This window comes from Ammospiza nelsoni, chromosome 3 (assembly GCF_027579445.1).
Source record: "Ammospiza nelsoni isolate bAmmNel1 chromosome 3, bAmmNel1.pri, whole genome shotgun sequence".
Lineage (NCBI taxonomy): Eukaryota > Metazoa > Chordata > Aves > Passeriformes > Passerellidae > Ammospiza > Ammospiza nelsoni.
The window spans coordinates 36,069,400-36,097,086 of record NC_080635.1 but is presented as its reverse complement, the minus strand read 5'-3'; the positions used below and the strand labels follow the sequence as shown (position 1 = coordinate 36,097,086).

General features: G+C 40.4%; 1 protein-coding gene across 1 annotated transcript in view; it reads right to left on the bottom strand.

The window, feature by feature from the left end:
- Positions 1-2,483: 2,483 nt before the first annotated feature.
- LOC132071745 (opsin-5-like) overlaps positions 2,484-27,687 on the bottom strand; it is a 29,132-nt gene continuing 3,928 nt past the window's right edge. Inside the window, 5 exon segments of the mRNA XM_059469505.1 lie at positions 2,484-2,924; positions 3,601-3,824; positions 6,713-6,817; positions 8,168-8,267; positions 21,595-21,800. Coding sequence (XP_059325488.1) covers positions 2,484-2,924; positions 3,601-3,824; positions 6,713-6,817; positions 8,168-8,267; positions 21,595-21,800 — 1,076 coding nt within the window.

Genomic DNA, 27,687 nt, shown 5'->3' with positions numbered 1-27,687 from the left:
GTGCTCAATGGTGTATGAACTATTAGAGATTTCAGCTGGAGTTTGGGGACAGTCGTGGAAATGGTCTCATGCTCTGCCTTCCTCCTCTTTCTATGTCCGAGTCTGAATCCTGCAGATCAACAGCATTTTTGCAATTTTCTCTAGGTATCTGTAAATTAGCAGAAACACAGATTACAAGCCAGGCTGGCACCTACAGCCACAGAGAGCCTCTGGGCAGGTGTCTGGCACACCTGTGGCTGTGGCTGTGGCTGTCTCTGGGAATGCAACAGGGCTGCATGGCACTGCTGCCTCTCTGTCAGCAGTGAGGAGTCTCAGTCCATCATGGTTAGTAAAGTGGATTTTGTGCTACACTTAGAAGCTTTCAAAACAGTGTGCTAGCTTTGGTTAGCCCAGCCTGGCTTTATCCAGCTGGTACAGGACTTTGCACTAAACAACTTCATCTATTTCTGCAGCTACAGCATGCGCTTCTATCTGGAAGCAAAATATTTACTTATTTGCTTTTAATTATTTATGGAAATGAAATAGCATCCATATCTCAAATTTTTCCATGAAAATGAATACTCTTGTAGTTCAAATCTGTGGCCATGAAAGAAAGCACAGTTCCCCAGTGTTGCTTATATTGTTTATTTGTTTTTAACTTCAAAACACAGATGATTTTCTCAAAACAAATAGAGTAATGGAGGGAATGGAGTTGGGCTCTCTTAGTAACTTTCCCAAGAAACACATCTGGAAGAGCATATTTTTGCAAAACAACTACATTTCAGCACACCCAGACAGCAAGATTTCAAAAGTTCATAAAGAGCAGAGGTTAGCAAAAAGTAAAAAGTTTTTTTCTTTTTATTTTTTCCCTGTTTAAGTTGCAAATGGCACTAAATGAACCCACAATTTCCATTGCTAACACAGAGACATTTTAAAAGAAGTCTTTGAGTATGCAGTTAATTTACAAGATGGGGAATTATGAAAACATACTCTCTCATTTTGATTCTGTAAAATAAACTTGGTGATATAACTCGATGGATATTGTAACATCTGGTAGTCTGGCAACTGATTTAGTCCTACAGTATAGCTGTTAAATCATTATCCTTAATTGCTACATAGTTGGATTTTAAAAAAGTCACTTTTTACCCATAGGTAGGTAACAAAATGTCCTCTAGAAGTAAATGTGGAGTGTTGAATTCTATTTTGTAAATAGCTCTGATGCTACCCCTCATCAGTACTCTTAAAACCTAAGTCAGTTTTGGTTTCATTACCTGTATATATCTTGGTCCACCTTCAGAGGAAGGTAGAAAGACAATCAGTTTGGAGACAGATCAGTAAAATCAAATTAGCTTTCCAGAATGCCACAGCCAGGCCCTGCTCACCAGGAAGGGCAGTGGGGATGGGAATAATTCTGCAAACCAATGAGGAAAATGTGAAACCATTGCTCAGACTTACAGTAACTAGAAAATACCAGACTAATATTTTCAATGTATTACAACTCCTAGTCCTTGCATAGACACACACAGAGTCAGGCACAGGCCACCAGAGGATGGCCTGTGAAGACAGGCAGAGAGCTGGAGCTCATTACTCTGGAGAAGGCTTTGGGGAAACCTCACAGCAGCCTTCCAGAATGAAAGGGGAGCCTACAAGAAAGATGGAGAGGGACTTTTTACAAGTGATAGGGCAAGGGGGAAAGACTTTAAACTGGAAGACTGTAGGTTTAGATTAGATATTAGGAAGAAACTCTTCACTAAAATTCTTCACACTGCAACAGGTTGCCCAGGGAACTGTGGGTGCTCCATCCATGGAAGCATTCAAGGCCAGGCTGGAAGGGGCTCTGAGCAACCTGGTCTAGTGGAAGGTGTACCTGCCCATGGCATGGGGGTTGGAATGAAGTGATGTATAAGGTTCCTTCCAACACAAAATATTCTCTGATCCTATGATCAGACACACTCCCATGAGGGGCCTGTGAGGTCTGGGAGCCCTATAATGGGCACACCTGCAGGGGGTAGAAGGCTTTTTCCACCACCTTGCAGCCTTTGGAGCTGTAGCAGCTCCACAGCAATCTCAGCAGGGCCAGTCTTCTCCTGCAGCCATGGCTGTGAAGTACCACAGAGCTAAAACAATCACCTGTGTCTGTGACTGTTAAAGAGCAAAAGACATTCTTGGAACTGTAGTCCAGAATTGATAACATTTGGATAGGAAATTATTAGTTAATTTTGCTAGCTAATGCCTGCTCTCCTGAAGTCAGTCTTTCTTTTCCTGCATGCATGTGAAATTAAGTGTTTCTGGCACTGGGTGTGCTGCCCACATTTTAATGTTCTTTGGAGCATTTTGTACCTACATAGAAGGAAAATATCCCTTTACCATCTGATTTGCTTGAGTTGTATAGTCATCAGTGGTACAGCAAGAAACAGATGGAATGGGAATTAGTAAATTACTCAAGGCTGCTCTGTAGAGGGTCTTCCTGAACACAAAGTGTGTGTATTAAACAGCCACAAAACTTACAATCTATCACATTCAATATTGGGGTTATTGGATGGTGTATCAAAAATACCAAAATACACTTCCCTGTTTGCTGGAGGTGGGGTGTTGGTTGGGCTTCCCACCCCAGAATCGGGGCTTGGTGCAGGGTGCATTTCTGGTGCATACTTCTCTTCTTTCTGAGAAGGCTGTGGCTGCTTTGGTTTGAGGTTTTTGAAACGTTTGAGCTTCACAGGGTCCTTGGCTTCCTTGGCACAATGGAACAAGATGAAAATGTCCCTTCGAAATTTGGAGCTCATTCCAAAGTAGATAATGGGGTTGTAGAAGCTGGCAGACTTAGCAAACAAACTGGCAAGGATGCTGGTGAGGTTGGGCACAGGGTGACCATAGGCAGACCATATAGAGATGACAGCATATGGTGACCAGGCAATAATGAAGGCTGTGCAAATGACAATAGAGACCTAAAAGACAGAAGAAGAATAATGTTAAATCTATTTTGGAAGACTACATCAGGGGAGCAAAACACTGAGAATAATAACTTGAACACTTGCTGGAAGGGAAAGGTCTGGATTGCCCTGAAGTTATGGCTTATTGGAGAATATGAACAAAGAAGTAGTTTGCTTTGATGAAGCCAGGAAGACCTAGGAGCTACGTATTGAATTTTGTCATGGTGGTGTGGTTAAGAAATGCCTCATCTAACAGAATGAAAATAGCTGCATTCCCATATGTTTATATGAATACAGAGGGTTTCAGGTAGACTTAACTAAACAGTGAGTAAACTGAAATCTGCACTCTAAACTGCACTCTAAATTCGGAGTATGCTCAGGAGTAGTGTAACTTCTGAAAGAAAAGAGCATATGCCAAACCATATTTTTGGGGTTTCTGCTGTAAAACGAGCTCCAATTATATTTAGATCATTTTTTAAAATGTGATGTAGCACCAATATTAACCAACTGATGCAGTAGAAATTTTAAACAAACTGCATATTCTTCACTGACTTCAGACTCTGTCACTAGAGTTATAAAGAAATGAAATGCAATTGATTGGTTTTATTCTCTTCTGTTCTAGTTGAGATCAATTTTTGGAAAGACAGATTTCATTGACATGAATCCCACCTGGTATGAAACCCAAACTCACCCTGGTGACATCCCGCTCTATTCTCCTCTGTCTGTCTGTGGGATCACCCAGTCCTGTCAATGCATGGCTTAGTTTGACTGTGTTGATGATGGACACATATGAGAAGACCATGACTGAGACAGGCAGGAAAAAGCAGCAGATAAAAATGGAGACGATGTAGGACTTGTAGATTGTAGAGAAGTTGGCTTTTGCCCAGTCTATCTCACATGTGCCATACATGCGATCTGGAAAGCAAGAATAAGTTGGTTAGCATTTTTAGAATATTGATCTGCTTTTGAGCAATTATTTATTAGTTAAAATGCTGTATTTTTCTTCTGTCAAGCACTACAGAATGGATCTTTCTGATTTAATGAGACATGACATTACTTCCTACATAAACAATTTTTCAAGACCATTTAGACTGTAACAAATTTTAATGTGTATTATCATTCTGTTGAGTTTGTAACTGTCAGAGTAAATCCATAATGCACAAACTGTTGTTTCAGGATAGGAAACTGTGACACTTTATTTAAAAAAATAATTTATATCCTTGAGTGATATGTACTCTTATTTGTCATAATACTCTACATAGTAACTTCCTAAGATGAGCTCTGTTACAGCATAACAAGAAATTCATTGACAGTATGCCAAATGTAAAAAGTCACTACTTACATAACTAAGCAGGAAATAAAAAAAATCAAGGCTTCTTGAGGTAATGGAAGTTCTCTCTGCAGTGAGAGCCATGAGACTAAATTGATACAGCTAATGATAAAGATTATGAGAAGACAAAACATATTAATACTTAGAAAGATATGAGACCTTTCAATAAATGGGAAGCACACAGTCCTGCAACACAGAGATGCAGGTTTTTAAAATGAAGTCAGGCAGATTGCAGGGTCTACCACTAGTGAGACAAGAGCTGAGCAGGGGCTTAAGGAAAAGGCAGTGGGAATAATGTGTAGTCTCTGGCTCAAACACTTTTATGAATTACAGTTGACTTCTTTAGGTCTCCTGATGTGTTTGCAAAGATGACCTCATAGAAAACTTGAGTTCTATAACCTTAGAGGTTTTTCTATAGATTGTGAATTGCAAATTTTTCTTTTTAAGTGGAAAAAGCTGTGGTAGCAAATAGAATTACAAATAAATAAAGCATGAATCAAAATTAGGAAAGTCAAGTATTAACAGGTCCCGGAGATACAATACAGGTGAAGACTACATGGTTTAGCAGCAGATATCTCCTTAATATCCAGTGGTAATTTTGAAGAAAAAAAAATTCCCTTAATTCCTCACAGGTAATAGGAGATTTAAACAGGAGGAATTAAATGAGCAAAAGGTTAAAATCTCTTTCATGATTCTCATCAAAAAGAGCTCAGTATTTTTATCACCAAAATCTCTAGATGTTGCTGTCTGAATGTGTTCTGTAATAGAAATAGATTTTTCTCTCCTTCGCCTTTTCCATCAGTAGACCTCAGGATTCAAAAATATAGCCATAAAATCTGGCTTAATTCTGGGTTTCTGCTTTTGAAAACTTTTGCCTGAAAAATGAAACCAGCCTTCAGATGACAGGAGAAGAAAATCCGGCAGATTTTCCGCAAGTCAGAATTCAGAGCTATGTTTTTCCCCTACACAGGGACAAAAACAAGTGGCTTTCCCAAAAACTGGTGGGGTCCTGGGGGCCCCTGAAGATATTGTGTAGTAGTGAAAGGTTGAGGTAGCCAGCTGTAACATGCTGTGCTCTGCTGGTGCCTGCTGCTGGACTTGCTGCTGCTGGGTTCCCACATCTCTGTGGGTGCCCTCACTACAGGTGTGTTTAGAGACAGCCCTGGAACCCCAAATTGCTGTGAGTCTCAGTAGGGGAAAGCACTCCTAGAAGCAGTCTTGAAAACCACTGCCAAGGAATTGAATTCAAACAGGGTCCATGGAGGCACTCGAATGTCCTGACAAAGTAGTGTTGCCCAAAAAGTCCCTGGCTCCAGTTTAAGGCCAAAATCAGACATCAGAAGTACCCCTATAAATGAAGAGCTGGCAGATTAATGTAAAAAGAACATAGATTACCAGAAGATACACAGAAAATTACCAGTCAAAACCAACCAAGTTTATGACAGTCCAGAATGCAAAAATATGACATAGAATTCACACAGTCTAATAAACAGTGTGAATTAGCCTCAAACCAAAGGTCCGTTGAGTCAAATATTGTGGGAGTATTTTGGTATGTAAAGGATAGAACATTTAACCAACCATAGGATGGCTGCTTTTCTCACACCCATACTTCAAGGGTCCAGAGATATCTCAAAGCTTACACATTCACTAAATAAGAGAATATATACACATAGCTGCTTCAGTAAGTCTCCACAAATTTAATGACTTCTCAAAGAATGCAGAGGCCTACAGAATCCAGACGGGTAACTGCTGGACAATGTCAGTCACATGATTTCAGTTATTGGGACTTCTGTATAATTACCATTTGTTCCTAGATATTTGGTTTGTTGAATTCTTACAGGCTTAAATTGAGGCAATTTCTCCATCTTTCCCTCTTGAAGAAATTTTCTGGTCTGTCACATGCCTTAGGCACTGAATTTCTACAGTGTTCACTACACAAATTTTTTCCTTTTTTCCCTCACCCTCCTTTTTTGACATGGCCTTATCTTGCACCCTAATTCTTTCTTGGACTCCCAAACTTTCCAACACTTTAAGTTCCTTTGCTACGTAAATTTTCATATTTTCAACAAATTGTTTGCCAAATCTTTCTGGCTTGTCTTATTACAGTTTCAAGTTTAACTTGCTGGAACTTGTCTTCTTTGCTAGTTTACTAAACTTGACAGTTTTTGAAAGATGTCTTTTGATAGTTTTCTTTATCTCACTCCTTAACCATGCCAAGTATTTCTGGCCTCTCTTTTTCCATAGGCAATATGCACTTGGTCCAAGTCTTTCCTGTGATGTCTTAAAAAAAAAATCTCTTCATAGCTGATACCAAAGCAGGCAACGCTCTGCACCTACGTCACGCACAATGAATGATTTCCTCAGTTCCACTGATAATCGGTCTGGTTTATCACAAAGAGCATGGAAGAAAGGTAAGTTTATCTTTGTTAAGTGGAGAGGTGCCAGGTAAGTACAACTGAGAGATACCTGTTACCTGTATAACTGCCCCAGCCGAGCAATGGAGCTGCAGACCAGAAGAAAGCGGCCACCCAAATGAGAACCAGAGCCACCGACATGCTGCTGTTGCTGATGCAGTGACCTGCAATGGCATGCCTGGGTCAGAAAATAGTACTTGGAAAGGCAAGCATACCTCTGAAATCCAAATGCACTCCTATACCACCAGCTAATAAGTAAAACAGCTATTAAAAAAATTAAGGTAGAAAAATGTATATTCATAAGAAAAGCTTGATTTTGAAAGCATCTGTCATTCTTGTGTTCCCACTGAAGAGTGGAAATGAATGTTTTTTAAACAGGAGACAATGAGTTTGTTGAGAGCCCTGGAACTGGTGAATTTTGTGTTAGACTAATGCTTTGTAATTTTGTAAAATGAAGGATGCAGTTGTATTTTACATAGAAATTACCAAGATAAATCTAAATTCAGGGGATTTTCTTACTGACATCAAGGTTTTTCCCTGTTAAAAAGGAGAAACTAGTCCAGCCTGTATTCACCATTTGATACAAAAGATTCAATCTGTCCTGCTGTTGCCATACACTGTGGTTATTTTTTCATTTATGTGGGAAATATTTATGCATCCACCAATGTTTGTTCCTCAACATTTCTGTAACATTATACTGAGTACTTGCTCAAATTGAGATTCATACATAAATTATGCACACCGTCAGATGGATATGTGGTAGAGCTTCACAAAAGAGAACTGTGGGTTTTGAATATGACTTCTTAACAGGCAATGAATAGAAGATGTAGGATTACATCACAGCAAAACTCTATCAGCTCCAGCAGCAGTTCATGCTGAAAGTTAGCTTCAACAAGTTTATCATTGCATCCAATTGCGGAAGAACTTTCTGTGGAAAAAATTACCACCCTGCAGAAGTTCTTATCACAGAAAATGCTCCTTGTGCTAGTAAAGAGAAAAACTCATCTGATGCAGCCCATATACTTGCACATGCTTTCCCTGAAGACATTGATAGGCTCCGGCCCGAAAGATGGTGCAAGCAACTTGCAACAAAGGCATGAAAATTGATCTGATTCCTGACCAGAAACTTCTCAAACTTCATCTCATAGAAGAGTGAATATTTTAAAGTGAGATCGAGACCAGGATGTATAACTTAGGAGCTTGTATAACTTATCATTTGAGTCACATTTTGAGGAGTACAGAGGGTCAGCAGTACCTGGGGTATCTTTGGCACAAGGATGAATTTACTCATGGTGACCCAAGCACACTTGTAATAACTTGGCTCTTACTGGAATTAACCCTGAAGGATTCCATGAGAACATGTTTATAATGCAAATGACTGTATTATGTTCTGTTTTTCAATGTGTTTAATTTATATTTAGTATAGCCTGCCTGACTGATAATAGTGACTGAGAGAAGTACGGATTTGCACCAGGTTCAGGGAAGGCAGAACTGGACTTGCCTTTATTCCTTACCTCTCTCAGGATGGCAGCCCTTGATATAGCGTGTCACACTGATCACTGTAAGGGTATTAATGCTAGCCAGGCCAAAGAGAAGCGTCAGGAAGCCATCAACCTGCAAAACAAAGCAGTACAGGATGTTCTGTTACTGCAGAGAGTTGAGGGGGAAAAGAACCACAGGAATTTCTCCTGTCATTTTCATGTTAATGAACTAGAAAGTTTTTCCAGAAACTCAACTATCAGGGAAATGCAAAATGTCAGGTGCAGTTATCTTCTATAGGATCAGTGAGCAAGTAAATGTTCAAAAATTATATAAGTGCTCTGTCATGTACATACAATAAGCAAGCAAGCACAGCCTCATATCTATGCTTCCCTTAAATGACTTGTTAAATGAAGAAGAAAAACTTTGAACTGGAAAGAAGAAAAGCCCTGAACACGCAAAAATGCCCTGGATGCAGCTGCCCTGCTTATACAGAAGAAACATGCAAACTGATCCTAAGAAATTTAGGCCAAATATGGAAGAACTAAGAGGTGAAGGGCTGGGCTGAGTGATAAAATTTTTTTTCCTTTTCTTTAATAGACCCCAAAACCTAAATAGATGCAGTAGATTGAGTCTCAATGACTGGTGTTGCTGGGTGCCTGCTATTTCTGAAGCCCTGATCCTCATCCCCTGGCTGTGACGCAGGAAGAGGCGTGCAGCTCTGTGGCTCCTGGTGACATCAGTGCCTCAGCCATGTCCTGGGGTGGCCACAGCTCTGTGAGCTTTATAACCAGGTATAACCAGGAAGTTCTGTCGGCTGTAGCGGACACGGGTGCAGCCATCTGCTAGGGAGCACTCTGTGGCTGGGAAATGATCCAGGCAAAATGCTGACAGCCAGTCCCTTAGTTTTTTGGAATCTTGCAACCATATATTAAACTGTCCAGAGCAGAGGAGCTCTTGGAGGTGCCAGTTTTACACCTAGTGAAGCAAGAATATTAAGCGTCTCTGGACAGTAACTTGGCATTAAAATACTGAAAGTTTTGGCGGAAAGGCACATCATTATTCTACGGAACAAACTGTCTTTCTATGAATGGGCACAACTCCTGTGGAATTCCGTTTATCCCAGCACTGAATCTGGGGCTTTAATCCAGGCTTAAATCTAAGACCCTGGCAGATTGTATAAATTTGGTGAAGGGTTAGAAAAGGGACAACTTCATCACTTCTTTCACTGGTGCTTTTCCTTATTACCAGTGTCCTCATATTGACACTAAATACTTCTTTTTGCCATCTTTTACAGACCCACCACATTTTAAACACACGCAAGGCTTGCTACTACAACAATCTACACTCACCTCTGATTAGAGTCAGCTCATGCTTGGTGTAGGAATGCAACCATGTTTAAAACAGACTTTTTTGGATGTCTCAGCTACTTGCTAGAAGCTGCACTTGACTGAATTTGGCCTGCTGTGTGCTGTGGATGTTGGTGAAATACCTGGATATGTAAATGTGCTCTGCATTTCATTATCCTTACTGGTGCAAACAGCTGCCACCTCTCCATTTGCTCTAACAATGCTTCATAGATGCGGAAAACACAATGACCATAATCTTAAGGAATTGCACTAGTTATTAGATTAGAACGGAAGCAGTATTTCAACAAGAATGCAAATGAACACTTTGAAATTAAGCCTAAAGAGCTATGAGATTGAATACTAAAAGAGCAGAACAGGCTTCTCACTGTGTATCATAGGCCTGTGTTAAAAGCAGGGGAGTTTTTCTGAAATAGATCTGTTTGTTTTATCACTGGCAGATGTGGCCATTTTTCTCCTACCCTCCTTCCCTGATGTCAGACCAAAGAGATACAATTATATCAAGTGGTCAGTTCAAACAGCATTTGAGCACATCTACAGGGGAGGAAGGTGGGTCTAAAAATACACTCTTGGCCTTTAAGATGCTGTCACCATAAGAAAGAAAAGCCTAAATGTTTTCTTTGGAGTGGTGCCTTGCTAAAAAAATGTGGTTTTATCTAAATCAACATAGTTCATGGATTGAGCCATTGTCAGTACCAGATCTTGTTTGCATACTATTTCATACCAGCATTTCATCAGACCTTCTGCAGGTGTGGGGGCTACCACCAGAGATGTTACCAGGGCCAAATGGCTTGTAAGTGGCAGCAGCCTCCCAAGGCAGTTGTCACTGCTTCCATGCTGGCCACAGGCTTGGTGGCTTGGGAACAGTGACAGTGGGAAACATTATGAAGCAGAGGGAGCTCTGGATGAAATGAATAAAGGAGGTAAATGGTGGCTCTCAAACTGCAGAACAGCCCATACAGGAGCCACAGCATCTGGAACATTTAACCACAAGAGACCATCCAACAGGCTGCTTTGGGAGCATGATGCTCAGACTACTCTTGTCCCAAACTTTTATTGGCAGCAAGTGGCTTTTGAGCCCTACTATGCATAAACCATTTCCCAGCAAGTTTGTCAATGCTGCAACCCTTTTATATCATTGTCACTTAGACATATGTCCTCAGAAGAAAACAAGTGATCTTCCTCTAGATATAGCCAATTTACTTCAAGCTTACACCTACTCGATTTGGAAGAAAGATCTCTGCTACTTTTTCTGCTCTTGAACAGACAGTACTGACTGTAGGTAGCAAGACAACTGCTAGGCACCCAAGTAGATAACAACAGAGAAACTGCTTTAACATAGTCCCAATTTCTATAGACAGAGATTAATAGCTGCATGTTGCAAAAATATGTGATAATTTCAGTTTTCTGCATCTTTAAACATATATGGAATGACAGCCAAGGAAATACTAGAATAGAAAATAACATTTAATTACTTTGGAAGAAGATTGATGCGCTTCCCCTTACACAGTTCTGGTTTTTCTTTTATTCTACCCCCCAGCCAGCTCCTTCCTTCCATAGTCATAATACTTCTTCCATTTCTGTTTAATGCAATTTTTTCCTTTCTGTTATTAATTATGATCAAATAGCAGCAGTGTTAACATGCAGTAATGAATTCTGACATAAACACAAAGTTGATTGCACGGTAATTTTAATACACCAGCTTTCCCTTTTACCCATTAAGAAGCAGAAGTAGATTAGCAATTTTAAAAGCTTTCTCTCAGTGCCCTACCAGCATTACTCCCTTGGCTATATAGATATGCATGGAAGGTGCTCATTATCTTTATGCTGCCTGGAAGCTAAGACACAACTGAGGAAAAAATTGTGGGTTTTTTCTGCTTTGCACTTGTGCCTGACTTTAAATCTCACTAATGCTCTTGGAGCACTATTTACAGCCCACAATACATAGAGCTCCTACTGCATGCAAATTCATTTGCTTCAACACAGAGAGAGTTAGGAATCCCCAGTGCACTATGAAATGTTTAGCTGTGAGCTTTGGTGTGCCTCACTTTTGCTACCTTTAATTCTTATGAATCCCTACTGATTCATAAGGGTTGTCTTCATTTAAAGCACAGTAAAATATAACCTATTGTTCATAATATTGGATTAATCAAGGTTTAATTGCACAAAAGCAGATTGCCAAAATAGCTATTACTTTTCACTTTGGAACAAAACATTGATCTCACCAGCCACAAAGGCTGCCTCACTCCCTCCTCTGGCCAACTGACAAATCTGTTGCAATTTCCCAAAATCCATTTGTTTCCCTTCAGAACCATGGCATCATGCATTTTTTTTCTATTGAAAATGAGATAACGAATACGTAAAGAAAAGCATAAACTTCAAACAGGGATTATTTGCCACAGCATATACTTAAAGTTGCCACAATAAGCTCTCTCAGAATTACTATTTTTTACATACAAATCAGATTATTTTGAGTAATTAGATAATGGCAATAAACCTCATTCAACATCAAGAAATGAAAAAGCACTTAAATCAATCTTCAAGAAACACATTTGTAAAAGCAATTGTAGATACCTTGGAACAGATATTTTAAAATTAAAAACTCAATTTTAAATTTAAGCATTTCTTAAAGTTTGAAGTAAATGCAAAAATATTCCACTTGAGTCTGATGACAAAGTAATTCTCCCATCTCTCAAATATACTATGATGTGTCTACTGGACTACACTAACTCTTTAGTCACAGATGTTCTAGAAGGACTACTGAGTTCAATAATCAAAATTAGTCTTCACAAAAGACTACTTAAAACCCACAATGCAGAGTGTTCCTAAAGCACTCAGTTTCTTTGAGATTTTCTACAATACCGGAGGTGAAAGCGACTTACCATTTACTACAGCTCCCACATCTTTTGCTCATGAGACATTGTTCTGGTATGTTTGCATCCTGCCCTTCAAAATGTCTCAGTAGGCTTCAAGGATAGCTATGCTTAGAGGTGATGGCATCAGCCCAAGTCATTGGAGGGCTCTGACACCTCTATGTATAAGAAAACAATGAGAATTGATATGCTACAGGATTAGGGAGTTTAAACCATTAAGTGAGAGCATCAGACATTCAGTATTTTGCACTCACAAAGTGATTAAATCTTTCTGTGGCTGGCATGTATTGTAAAGGTAGAAAAATATGAATGCAGTATTTGGACTATACTATTATGTGTCCAGATATGTAATTATGCTAATTATACTATATAGTTAATGTATGTTCAGTGCCACTATTACTATATGCAGGTTACATTTTGGCTTTAGTGAACCTGGGGAAGCCAGTTTCATCTACCAGGTTAATCAATTAAGGTTCAAGGTATACTCACTTTGGGCTGACCATTAGCTACTGTAGTTGCAGCTTCTCAGGCCACAATTTCTACTCCTGCCCCTATCAAGGACCACATCTATGAATGGTGGGGATGCCCTTGAGGGCATTGCATTTAATGAACAGATAGAAATTGATTGCAGAATTTCCTCACACAGCCCCATCATATAATAATCTTACTTCAGATACTGCATCTCCAAATGCTTGGGAACACACCTGCTTTCTAGCTCTGGTTAGATGCTGTGGAATCACAGCAGATTTATGCCTCTTGTGTCCCCCCGTGAAGAGTAAACAGGGAGCATCTAGTTCATACCACTGCAGTGGATCCAGACACAATGGAAAGATTCCCATCTTCAGGTTAAATGCTGAATTGCCATTGTCTTTCTGTGAATTAGTGTAAAGGGAAATTAAGAGGCACTAGATAGGAAAATCTAGCATTGCCCTTTGGGGACGTGTGCTATACTGTAAAATTCTTTTCAGTGGGCCTGAGCCAAAACTCCTCTCCACTGTAGTGATGTTAATTCAGAGTCTACTTGTTTATTGTCAGCATCACCATTAATACAAACAAATAAATACACAGATAAAAGAAGAGTCACCTGTCTCATCTTTAGATTGCCATAGAAGACAAGGCTTAGCTTTGTGGACTGTAGATAACTGAAATCCATGCACATCATATTAAAATCACTTTCTTTTTTTTCCAAAGTATTTTCCATTTCAGAATATCATGTTAAATGTTTCTTGAAGTTTACACACCTCAAGGGAATCAGAGGTACCAATGTTCATGGACTTTGCCAGGACAGCCCAGAGACTACAAGTGACCCTACACATTCCCCAAAGTACAATCCTCTATGCTGCTTCCCAACAAGGAGGAATCTGCTTACGTAGCCACCCTCAGGTTTATACAAGGACATCTCTGACTCTTGGCTGAATGCCTAGAATTTAACTTGTTCTTCTGCTCAGGAAGGTTCTAGGCAAAAGGTGGGGCAGGTTAGTGGTGGTACCAGCTCAGCCTTAAGTGACCAAGACAGGAACATGTTATTTTCCTGAAAACCTGAAAAAGCTGCATGACTACTAGCAGATCTCCTTTTAGGTTAATATTCTTGTCCCCTATGGATCCTGTACCAAAATAACAGGAGAGTCACAAGCATTTTCAAGGAGTCCTAGTACACCAGGGAGAGCATGGAAGGAAGTAACAAAAAATAGTTTATTCTTGACCTTAAAGAGTGATCTGGAAACCCACAAGATGCAACATCATTCCTTTCTGCAGGGACAGTGGTGTGGAAGTCCTGGATGTCCTGTCATACACAGCCCATTGCAAGCAGCAGTCATGTTGTCATTGATTCACTCAGCACAAGATCTAGGTCAGGACCTGATTTGCTTCCCAAGTACTATCAGTGTACTCACTTAATGGAATAAATTTTTGTGATAGAGAAGATGAGTACATGCAAGATAGAACTATAAAAGTATTTACAAATTCTATTAGAGTGATATTTCAATTTCAGATGAAATTTTGCTTAAAAGCCAGTGAGAGAATGTGGCACACAGAGAGGAGTCAGAAGAATATTATTTGTTCACCCCTATGGTGAGAAGATCATGAATGATGAAGGAGCAGTGGACAGCATTTTTTGAAAGAAAACATTTAATGTCTTCAACATCAGCACCAAAGGATGTGAAAGGCTACTATTTTCTACATAGAGATTTTAAAAAAGGGTACTTCAAAGCCCTCTGGGAGGAAAAGCAAGTACAGAAATCAAAGTTTAGGCTTTGTAAGTTCCTGGTTCTGTAGGATCACTCAGGCAACGAATGCCCAATCCAGGCAGCAGTGTGGGGTTTGACACAGTGCTTGGGTGTCACAGCAGGGGCTACGTCAGACTTGTTAAAGAAGGAAACAGATAGTTTGGGTATTCATAAATCTTCACTACCAAATATATAACTTACCTAATTAGTCGCAATTGACTGCACAAATACTCATTTAGAGGAAAACGAAGGAAAATTCATGACTAATGAAAACTGGCGGAACTTCCCTAAAGTCACATTAGTTACACTGAAATGATCTTCTATGTTGCTAATGATTCTGTTTGTGCAAAGGCAGTCTTTTCCCCCTTGCCTGCAGATGAAGTATTTTTCTCATTAAAATTCAGCTCACAGATGTCTACATGAGTTGCCTTTACCTCTTTGACTGCAATGTATACACTCTTTAGATTATATGAAGGCAGATCAGAAAGAAATAGGGAAGACTCTGCAACTTTATATTTCAGTATCCAAATCTCAGGTAGGCAAGGAAACAAGAACGAGGACACATTCCAGTGCTCATAATTGAGACATAAATTTGTTTCAGAAAAAGTGAAGAAAAAAAATTAATGGATGATGGAGCAATGTGAATGGGGGGTTAGGCTGGAACAAGTCTGGCAAACAATGCATACAGACCTTTGGCAGTAGTGGCTGTCTGTCCTCAGTAATCTCCCCAGCAGCTGTACTGGGAAGGTAGTAAAAAGAAAACTTGTGAGGTTTAATTTTGGCCCTTTCCATCTGACATTGCTTTTATTACTGGACTTTGCATGGACTGTGGAGCTACCACTGATCTCCCACCTCCCCAGAATGTGAGGGAGTACCACTCCACACAAAGTAATATTTTCTTGGTATCTATAAAACACATAAAATCACTAACCAAGTCAAGAGAGTCAATGGTCTAGCTACATAAACAATTGGTTGGTTTGATGAGTTATGTTATATGGACAGAAATCAGTGTGCTCCAAATTTACTCTGTTTATAAGAACATAAATGCCTTTAGAGTTTTTGATTTATCAGACAATTTACAGAAGATTTTGTTAAAAGAGGAAAGTATTAATTCTCTGTTTCCTCCTCAGACAAGATTTAGCAATATTTTACAACCTATATATAGGAAAAGAGATAAATGCATCTTCGGAGAAAGGAAATGCTACCAATAAAGCACAAAAGAACTTATTCAAGATTAAAAGCCCTTCCCTTTAAAACTTCTGAAAACAGCCCTTGTGTTTTCATCATACTTTTCTCAGCATTTCCTACTGTTGCAATTTTCTTTTTGGTGTTTCAGATATTCAGTTCTAATTTTTACAAAGGAGGACATTATTTATTGGAGTGTCATGAGAGAGCCCTAGATATTTAATAACACCCAAAACAGATATTTAATAATACCCAAAAAAACACCCAAAAGTTTTTTAGGTGCTAGCAAGAGGGAGTGGCTGGAAGTTGAATCTCCAAAAAGGGGCAAGGGCCAATGTGCTCAGCTTTGCAGGCTTTGGTCACTTGCCTTGGTGAGAGGAGGGTTGTGGCTCTGAGCTCTGCTCCTAGATTGGAGGTGGCAAAGCTGGGGAGCAAATGAGGCTCTGAAGGAAGCCAACAGAACAAGGGGATGGACGTGTTTCACCCTCTGCTTGATTTTTCATATTTTACTTTTCAACACAAAAGATTGTGATTCCTCGGTATTCACAGCCATTTCCTTCCCTTAACTGTACAAGACCTTTCAAAAATCAAGCAGTGGCACTGTAAAAAAGCAGAGGGATTGCTGACCCATTCCCTCTTTACCCCTGCAGACTGTGTGGGAGAGTTGGATTCACTTTGGAACACAGAACCAGGACTATTCATTATAAGGGGGTGCCCAGCAATTGCTAAAGCAAACAAATACTGGGGCTAAAGACTAAAATGTGATCCCTACATTAGTGTCAGACATCCATTGGAGGGAAGGGAACCCTCCTTATCCAACAGCAGCATTGTTAAATCAGGGATTTTGCACATCTAATTTAGCTTTTCTTAGACATCCCTATTTATCTGGGATTTCAGATGGCAACTTGATCAGCTACACAACCACAATCTGGAAAATCTGCTAAAGTACAAGAAATCCCAGACATCTGTGGGCCACTTACTCCTCAATGCATACACACTAAGTCTGGTGTTTCCAGAGAATTTTGACTTCCTGGCCACACCATGCCCTTTTGGTATGCCCATACTCCCCAGATCTGGTGCTGTCAGGCAAACTGTGCATGAGTGTATAAGAGCTTATAGAGTAGAGCAATACCTGTGTGCAGTGTGGGGCTTACTGCTAACCACCTCATTGCCATGTGCTCCTGTCCAGGGTATGCCAGACAGGAGTAAAGTGCTGTGTGAAGCACGGAAGCACTGCAGGATTCAAACCCAGATTTCCTCCCTGCTTTGTAGTAAACCCAGTCAGAGGATGAAATAGCCATTTATCTCTCTTCTGCTCCCCTCAGTGTCTTTATTATTCTGCTCAACAAGAAGCAGCTTTGTGAGGCTGAAGACAGGTCCTTGAAGGCTGGCCCTTGTGATGATGAGAGCAGGCTGCAGGGACAGAGTCAGTGTGAGCTGGATCCTGTCACACAAGCTACCCTGGCGCTCACTAATACCTCAAATGGAACTTTTTTAAAAAATGGCTGCTCCAGAGGATGTTTCTGTGCAGAGACAGATCTGCTTGGGATGCTCTGGCACCATCTGGCTGGCCAGATGGACTGGGAATACCTAGGCTGACAGTGAGGTGAGTGCATCTGTGGTAACAGCGTCAGTCAGCATGTCAGGGACAGGGGGTATGTCCCTGATCTGGAGATATCCACCCTGTGCTCTGGGGTGCACAGCCCAGACACATCTTACATGTAAGAAAGTCAGAAATAAGAAATGTGTTTTAAAAGAAGCCTATGCCAACAGGGTGAGCACGTGGTAAGAACAGTCATTTTTCTTGATCCTCATAGTAAAACCTTTAAGTGTTTGAAAAATTAATGTTTAAATAACCAAACTGCATTATCAAAAAAACATTTTAAAAAATTAGAAAAGTGAACTACTGGAAACAAATTTAAACTGAAGTACCAGGATTATGAAGGATTTCAAATTCTAAGGCGCTCCATAGTCCATTCTTGTTTTCAGACATGTCTGCAATGTATCCAAGGAGTTTAGATAGGTTGCAATCCTTTCCCCGCATTTAGAGGCCTCCCGAAATCTGCATCTTTTGTGTATTTCCCACGTGATTAAAAAATACAAGAAAAACTTTCTATCACTTGATAAATAAAGTTCAAAAGAAGCCATGTTTGCCTGTTGAGAATGAGTATTTCTCTACTTCCTACATGAACATTTGCACACAATGTTACTTACAGGTTTCACTGCAACTTCTGGTTCAGCAGAACATACGAACAAAAAAATATGTGAAGGACAAAAATATATTCTGAGATAGCTTTTCACTAGGAATATGGTCAATAGGGAAACAGATGGCTCTTGGTCACTGGGTTACATTCCTTGACCTGAAATTCACCATATGAACCAGTTTACTCACTGATCATATTGGGAGAGGCTAAAAAATGGATGTGCCAGAGACTGACTGTCCTTCCTCTGTCCAGTTCAGGAATGAGACAGTGGTAGAGCAGAGGTACAAAAGTGAAAGCAGATTCCAAAACCCACCACTGTAAAACTGTATTTGTACAGAGCACTCAGCAGAGCCAGCATTTGGATACAGATGCACCATGTAACTTCATTCCTGACAGCAGAGTCCTGTCAGACTCCAAAAATAATGTTTGGCATGAGAAAGAAAAGTGTTGTTTCTTCCATACAGAGGAGAACAGGAGAACTCCTCTCTGTCCCTTTCAGCAGGTATGCAGTGAGATTGTCCTGGTAGCTGGAGATACATCTTTTGTTACAGAGAGTTTTCAAAGACCAGGCTGCTTTGAGAGAAGTACTCTTTGTCTGTCTTTACCCCACTCCCTTCAACCACAGCAGCCCAGGATGGTGAACCTTAATGCTGAAAAATGTTACCTGAGGGCACAGGAGACCCGAGTCAGAGGAAAACAAAATAGTTATGTGGATTAAGTGAGGTGAGCTCATGAAATTTCTTCATAAACAGAAATGACAGGCTAGCTTGGGAAAATAAAATTTTCCTAAGTGTTCCTGACAGCAGAAACTGATCAATAGGAGCAAATGTGTAGTGAACCAGACAATGACAGAAAACCAAATAAGGCTATCCTCTGGACTCAGCCAAACAAACCAAGTAAGGGAAAACACACAGGCCATGCTAAGGAAAGAGCCATGCTCATGCATGCAAAGTGCCACCCCAGCTACTTGCACAGGAGCCTGAGTGCATGAGGAGAGCCAGAGACACCAACTTCAGCCAGTCCTGATAGAAAGCATGGGCTTTACCTTCATGGCACAAAGCTCCTCATTCCTCATGTTCTACCCGTGAGACCCCTTCTAATAAAACTACAAACTCAGAATACAGCAATCCAAACACTATTGCTGTTCAACATTAAACATTTTCAGAATTACCTTTGTGTTGGCTGTCTACACACACGTGGATGATTTAACTTTTTTTTTTTTTTATGCACAAAGGCTTCCTGATATTTCTGCACAATATTCTTACTAGAATCCAGCCACTCTATTTCCTTAATCTATTATTTCATCATTGGCTTTTGTTTTGTCAAGTTTATTAATCAAGAAGATGGATGTCAGGGTTTACACATGTTTTTGAGGCTCCCCAAGACAGCATAAAATCTTGATTGAAACAGAAATCCTACATGATGTTCTCTCAATAATCCATAACCAGCTTGACCACTCAACAAGCCACAACAAATCCAAACTTAATTTAAAGTACAAATTGACTTTTCCAGATTACCATTCATTTTAATTAGTATTAATAACAGTATAAATTCATATTTGGAAAGGTTCATGTTACTCTCTAGAGCCTACAGAGGACTACCAAAGCAGAAAATTTAATGCTTTGCAAATCAGTGTGTTAAGAAAAGCCAAAGCATTTTTAGTGTCCTGCTCAAAGTCCTTAGATCTCCAAAACCTTAAAACTTTGCTTGATATCCAAACTTTGCAAATGAATACTGATTAAAACAATAAGATACAAACCAAATTACTTAACACTGACTGACCAACAAAATATCTGGGTACTCTAAAAATGTTATGGACCATTTCTCCCCTTGAAAAAGAAATTCAAGTACAGCAAGATTAAGTAAACATCCATCTCACAAAGTTCAAGCACCCCTCTACCTTAATATTTTAAAATCTTAAAAAAAAAAGTCAGATCATCATAACAAGACTTAGTAGTTCCAAGTCAGCCAAAGAGGGATTCCCAGGCAAAAGCATCATGAAAGAATCTGTAAGGCTCCTGACAGAAGTTCCCATGCAAACCAAGAGGAGAGACAGAGTGTGCCATGCCTTGCCAATTCCTCTGTGCAGTGTTTTCTACATCCCAAAAAAAGGAGCCACAGTACAGACAGGGCTCTGAAAGAGCTTGGAGTAGGAATGCAGAAAGGTCATTCAATGTTACTTCTTTCAACCTTGTGAGTTGTAAGCATTAAGTTATGCCAGTGACCTAGGGTCAGGATTTCGCACTGAAAGGCTTACCCTGTCTTACACAGGAAATCTGCAACAAAGCTAGAACTGAACCTGGAGATGCAGATTTTGCCTTTCCTTTCTCAGTCATAGCTCCAACCCTCCTTGAAAGAGGGGGAAAATATGCATCTGTTTAATTCTGAATATGGGTGTGAATCTTACAGTTTTCATGTATGCGTTTATCTTATGACTTCAAAGTTTTCCATTAATGAAAAAAATTCAGAGTTTCTGCTCAACAGATCTTAGACTGCAACTGTAGGTCATTTCATTAGAGAAAGAAGGCTATTTAGCTGAGGAAATAATTAATTTTGATAAATTGTTTTCTGCCTAATGACTATGGAGATGCATTTTAAACAATAAAATAATAATTTTTTAGATCAAGCTACAGCTCCTAGGTTAATCAGTCTCCTACAGAAGTCTTCCTCTCTGCATAAACAGAACCTTTCTATTGAAATGGAGGGGACATGACCTGTAAATGTTCTTTCATCTATGTGGTACAATGGCTTAACTTCCTCCTTAAAAAAAAACAAAAAACCAAGCCTCCAAGAAAAGAGGATTATTTTTCTCTCTCTTTTCCTTCATCATGATCTTTCTTACACCTTGCCATAGGCTATCCTGTCATTTTCAGATTTTTGATTCCCTGATGAAACGGAGTATAATCTTTCTCACAGATGTTGCTGGAAGCACCAGGGAGCCAGCTTTGTGCTTATCTGTCCATGGGGTGCATTTATATTCTGCCCACACAGGTATGTTTCGGAATTAACAGTAATAACTTTTTCTGAGTACTCCAACAAAGAGCTGCCTCCAAGATCTCGACTGTGCCATAAAGTTAAATCACTCATTCTACCACAGGCAATGAATCAACCAAGAGTTTAGAAATGTGATTGAAGAGTTACAACTGATTTAGTGCAAAACCTTGCATGCTAAAATGTATGGTTATGCCCAAATGCTGTGTGGAGGCTTGGCTCTACACGCCTTGTCAAGCAGGAGTCGACATTGGCACTTTAACATTTGTCTTAAAGCAACAACCAGGCTTGCTTCAGGTGACCTGAAGACAAGCACGGCCTATGCCTTGATTTTTCCAACATGACTGTGAGCTCTAACATGAAGTAAAAACCACCAAACTAGTAAGAACTCTGTGAATACACAGGAAAAAAACCCACTGAAAATTGGTGAAACACCAGTCAAATGCACAGATTTATAGGTGTAACAAAAGAGTACACAGTCTTTTTGAAAGGTTAGTGACTACCTCCTTTCACTTGGGTGCTGTCTGACTATTTATATATAGCACACCCACAGAAATAGCTACACTCCTTTTGTCAGATTAATTTTGTCAGATTAAGTAAGTGTTATCCAGTCTTACCTGGCAAGTCCATATTGATGTGATAATGAATCCATCATCTCTGAAGACATTGAAGATTTCAATGATGCCCCGTGAATAACCAAACACGGAGATACTGGCATCTGACACTGCCAAGTTAAATGTGAGGTAGTCGGTGGGCTGCAGGAGATGTCTTTGTTTATACAGGACAAAAATCACAATGCTGTTTCCAAACCAAGACAACCAACCTGGAAAAAAAAATCCATGGAACTTTATGATCTTTAAGGTCCCTTCCAACTCAGTCCATTCTATGATTAGATGAAATCAAAAAAGCAAATAACGAAAGGAGCTGTTGAGTGTAAATGTATGACATATCTTCTAAAATTCCCTTTTGTTCCACTAGAAGGATATGAAACCAGATTATCCACTAGACAACTATGCATGAAACCCTTTTGAGCATCTGGGTGCATTTCAGAAGAAAGAGCAAGTAATTGAGTGCAGCAATAAAACAGAACAAAGAGCTGCTGCTACACCTACTGAAGACGCGCCGTTTAAGGGTCTAAAGTGGATTTTTTCCCTGAAAGTTTTTTCCTTAAGTGGATAGATGAAACTCGTAAGTGTTACTTCTGGGAAAATAAGAAGGAACAAAGATTAGTAGAGTGGAGCAGAGACTAAAAACAATCTGCCAAAATCTGCAGCTGTTGAAGTTCCTCATATAAAATAATGGATACAGAAAGTTCTCACACGTAGTCAGAGGGCTGCTTTACCAGTTCTCCTTAGAAAAGTACAGCTAATACAACTAGGTTTCTTCTCTTAGAACAATCTAGGATCTCCTTGCAGCAAAGTCTGTCCCAGATGGGAATATTTTTCAGTAATACACATGATAATCTATATGAAGAGAATATTTGGAATAGAACTTCAAAGTCTCTTTTATTTAATTTTACAGAAAGTTGCATTCTCTCTTACTCTCCAGGAACAGAGATGCCAGACTTTTATGTGTCTAAGTGTGTGAGCAAAACACAGGGAGATAACTGTAAACATGTTGAAAATCAGACACTCTGCTGGAGAGACCTAGAGTTTCCAAATGTCTACAGCTATTGTTCTGCCCATTAGTGCAAGGCCCTGGTGGCTCGCATCCCACTTTTTGAAATTACATAGATGTGTATAGATGAATGACTTTTAACAGAAATGATATGGATAAGGGTCAGGTTCAGTGTTGAAAATGTGGCTTAGCCAGTAAAGGGGGTGGAGGGCTGAGCAGCAGATCAGGCAGCACCTGGCTCCCAGCTGGCTCCAGCTTCTATCCCACAAACCAGCCCTGCCATTTCTGACAGTGGTGGCCTTGCTTCACCTTGGCAAGGCAGAGCAAGACACGACCTCTTTTGAGTGTGTGCTGCCCACGACAGGATAAGGCATGCAACACCTGGTGGCTTATGCCAGGTTACAATATTCCCAGGAAAGGGAGAGAAGAGCTGACCCACAGCCCTCTGCCCAGGCACAAACAGCAGATATCCCAGAAAGGCTGCTGTATCTTGACCCAGCAAGAGACGAACAAACACAATAGAGGGGTGTGACATGGTGGCTCTGCACAGCACCTCTGGATATCCAAAGGAGTCTGTGCTATGAAAGACGGCTGATAGGTTTAATGTTGTAGCAAGGGGGCAGCTGCCTTCCTTCAGGAAGCACCGTCTCAATGTCAAGAATCCAGCACTTCACTACCAGGCTGCTGGGGATAGGAAGGGAGGGGAGAAAATTGCCTCCCCATCTCCAGGCCATGTGGGAGTATCAGGAGCTGAAATGACAAAGAGCAAGGCACATGTTCTGTAAATAAAGAGACTGGGCAGATAGTGAAGTGCTCCGGGCACTTTGGGGTGGGAGGGAGGTGGTTGATGGGACAGTCTCTGTAAGGCTCTATGAACTGCTTCTTCTGCTGAGCAATTTACTTTCAATAGTTTCTCTTGGCAGCATTGCCAAGCTTCTGCTGCTCTATCTTTTTTAGTTGAATGAACATGTGAAGAGTATTTGAACTGGGAAGAGCTGAAATGTCAGCCTATGGTATTACCAGAAATAATCACTGGTGAGATGATACACTGAGATACACACACACACACATTCTATGTACATCCTGTTACAAGCCCAGCAAAAATAAATATATCTTGTTCTGGCCACTAGGTGACAATGTTTCTTAATCAAGTCTTGTTTTGAACAACTGCATGCACTTTAACTCAGGGATTTTGTGACTTTTGTTTGAATCTAGGTATTATAAATAGGCAGAGCAGGGCACTGGGAGAGGAAGGCTTTGGGAATGAATGAGGATAGCCTGAAATGCAAATATGGGAGTTGTGTTGTCTGTGTATATTGGTTCTACTCTCTGCAAGGTTAGATATTTATCAAGGCAGTAGATATGAAATATTTTTCCCTGTCCATATGAAGACATAGTGCTAAAATGGCAGACAAAATAAAATGGCACCTCCTTTGTAAATAACAAAATGTTGCCCGTGCATTGTAATGGATAGGAGGGGTAGCCTCCCAGTGTCAGACACCTGCCCTTGCTGGGAATATACAGAGCAAATTCCCCCTAGCCTGGAGGGTAAGGGAGTTTTCAGTTAAAGTGTCTTAAGGAAGAACTTGAGCAAAACATCACACCAAACAACACTGCACATTTTAGAGCAATGAGAGGTGAGAGAGACACAGTACTTGGGATAATTTCTGGGAACTACGTTTACAAACTGAGGTTGAAGATAAGGGATGCATCAAGGGAGATAAAATTACAGAGTGAGTATGATTTCTGCAGGTAGGCACAGTCCTTTCAAGCAAAGCAGTGGAGAACCTGCACTGACATATCCAGTCCCTAAAATGGTCTGTCTGGGTAGTAGACCATATTAATTTGGAATAAAAAAAAAAAGAAAAAAAAAAAGAAAAAGAAACAGAAGAAAATAAATTCTTAGTAAACCATGCAATAACAAAATCAGTGGTCACATAAAAGTGGTGTCAGCTAGAGTAGTGAGTATGGGACATTGCATCTCTGTGCCATCAGATACATGTGCTAGTCTGGGTTGCTGCCTATATTGACTGACTGGCTTTAAAAACCTGAAACAGACCATCCCAAAACAGAAAATCACCCCAACCAAAAGAACAGCTCAAACCAAACAACCCCTTCTCCCTTCCTCCCCCAAGCCCTGACAGCATAACAGGGAAGAAGGTTGAAAATTCAAGGCAAGAACAGCAATAGCACTGACACTCCCAGTGAAGGCAGAGATCTCCTCAGCTGCATTTCAGGGGGTGTGTGCCTCAGGGGATGTCAGAGGTAGATCAAGAGTCCAGAAAGAAACCTCTGAATTTTGAGGTGCCTCCATGTTACCAGGTGCCATCTCAGTAAAACAAAAGATAGAAAAATAAACAACTGAGGGAACTTGTTGCATCTTTTACAAGCTGTCACTAATATTCACGCATAAGAGTATGCAGAAAAAAACCCAAACCAACCCCAAAAAAACCCAAACCAACCCCAAAATCCAAACCCAGCAAAATAAGGTAATCCTGGTGAAAAAAGACAGATTTCAACTGAAGTCAAAATGTGGTGAGAGAGAAGGAAAAAAAAAAAAATAGCAGCTAGGCAGAAACTGAGCATTGCCACCCAGCATAAGGTTGAGAGAGGGATCACCACATCTCTCCAATAATGTAATGGATAGGAGGGATACCCAAGTCTGACTTGACTTGCCCATCAGAGAGATGCTAGATCTTCTGACATGGCAAAATACACAGATAATATGCAAATACTTCAGTAGTTTTGCAAACATTGTGAGGTAGGAGGAATAGGATGGACAGCAGTATTAAAAATGTTGTATTGCCCCTATTTAATTCAGTAGTAATCCTTCTCCTGGAATAGCACTCTCTAACAGAGCACTTTAATCCACAGATGTCAAAAGCACTCCACAAGGGAGTCTGGTGCTGTTATCCATGGTTTCTTGGGGAGGAACAGAAGAGCTGCCAAGCAAGCTGGTGAAAGTCAGCTTGCTTGGCAGCCCTTCTGCTATTCACAAACTCCTGAGTCAGCGTGATGCCCACCAGCCCATGCAGAAAAGTAGCCAGAAAGCGTGACTAAGGAGACTGAAAATCTTTCTGCTGAAAGCAACTGAGAACATTGAGTTTGTTTAACTCTAAGAATTTCGAAAAAGTACATTGTAATTTTAAAACTATTTCTGTCAAATCACTCTATCCTGTGCATTCAGACATGCCCTATTTTTTCCTCATGTACCTGAGATGGTCACTGAACAAGCAATACGCGCTTGAGGCTGACTGCAGTTTCATTGTTAACATTGTTTCTGAAGAACTAAATTTGGCACATGTGAATTGATAGCTCTGAGCTGGTCATCCACATTTCCAATAGATTAGTTCACCTGTGCCCAGCCAAAATAGGTTATTATGCTTTCTACTTAGACTTGCTCTTATTAGACATTGTTGCATGGCCTTTACTTGTAAAACCTGGCAAGACTGAAATAGAAGAATGGGTGTTACATATGGGTGTCAGCCATCGCAGTTTAAAATATAAATGAAGCCTTAAGTGGAAGAACTCAAGAAATGAGAGCAAAAGGTGAGGCTCAGTGTCACAAGACAAACTAAGCTCTTTCTCAGCAAATAACCTTCCTCTAGGACAGAAATTGGATTGAGTATCTTAATGCAGAGCTGGCATGAATGAAATCAGTCACACAACTACACATACACAAGTATAAATGCCAATCAGAAGAGGCTTACTGCAAAAGATTTTCTGCCCAGAAAACTTTAATTAAAACAGTGATAAAACCCAGAGAATTTGCAAAGCTGTCATTAACTATTGCAACTGTGAAGTGACCCTACTCTGTTTTCAGTCTTTGCTGCCAATTATACACACACAATATCCTGTCCAGGGCATATTGCCAGTTCTGGCAGGAAGGAAAAGAGTCATCTTGTTTTAGACTTGACAAAGCATGGACAGATTATTTGTTCAATAAATGCAATCATTTTAGGGATGAATGTTCTGTGAATAGCTTGTTTCCTTTCCCACCTTCTCAGATTTATCTGTCAAACAAAATCCCAAAATAACACTCATTCTGTCACTTGTCAAGTAACAGTTTACTATTACCATTCAGAAGTGTTTTAAAGCATGTTTTAAAGCATGTTTGGATCTTGTGGTCTGTTCTGATGGGATTGGTAATGCACTCAGCATGCCTTTCTGATGGAAGCACTCACAAAAACTCAGAATTTGCCCTCTAATTAATACTCTCTCCTACTGACATAAAATTTCCTTTTATCCCTCGTATTTACTCTAACAGGCCCAGTTAAGAGTGAAATGAGGGAAAGCAAACAGAGAACAAATTATGCATAAATGCAGAAAAACACCCAACTTAAGAATTCCGGTTAATAATTATGAAGCAAAAAAAGCTTTATATTTTTTCCCCATGTCTGGAAGCCAGCAGCAGTGGGCAGTGCTTTTAAATTGTACCTCATAATTTAAACTGTACAAGGATTTTCCACAGTACTGCACCACTTATGGCATAGGCAAAAAGGGGTCAGATGTAATCCCAGCAGCAGGACAAGCTTTTACCTGTCTGCTGGAGACAGCTCTGAGCTCATTGAAGGGAAGGATGGGAGCAGACTGCTGCCTTCAGAAGGAGGATGCTGCCCCAGGTGACCTAGCACAGGGTAACACAGCAGTTGCTATCACTTGCAGATAGTCCCTGTAAGGGTGGATCACTGCTGTTGGGTGGGCATTGCACCTTCCCCACACTTTGCTAATCCCCTGGCCACAGCATTAACAAGGAGAATGATGGAACAGTGGCTCAGGTGTCAAGAGGGAGTGCAGCGGTCTCAGTGTCCATCAGCATTTACAAAATGCCCCACATACTCCCTGTGCTGGTTTGCTCTTGGTGTCAGTGTGTGACACCACTGCACTCAGGCTTCTATGCCTCAGGGTGCTGAGGAGCCTCACCTGGATCCAAAACTGCCTGGCTGCTGCATCACATACAATGCACACATCAGTGTCCTGTCTTGGCACAAATGACAGCTGTGCTATCCATCACCCGTGAGAATTTCCAGAAGGGGACACACAGAGGTCTTATCTCAGCAAAATGTGTGAGACCATGGCTCTTGGATATTCAT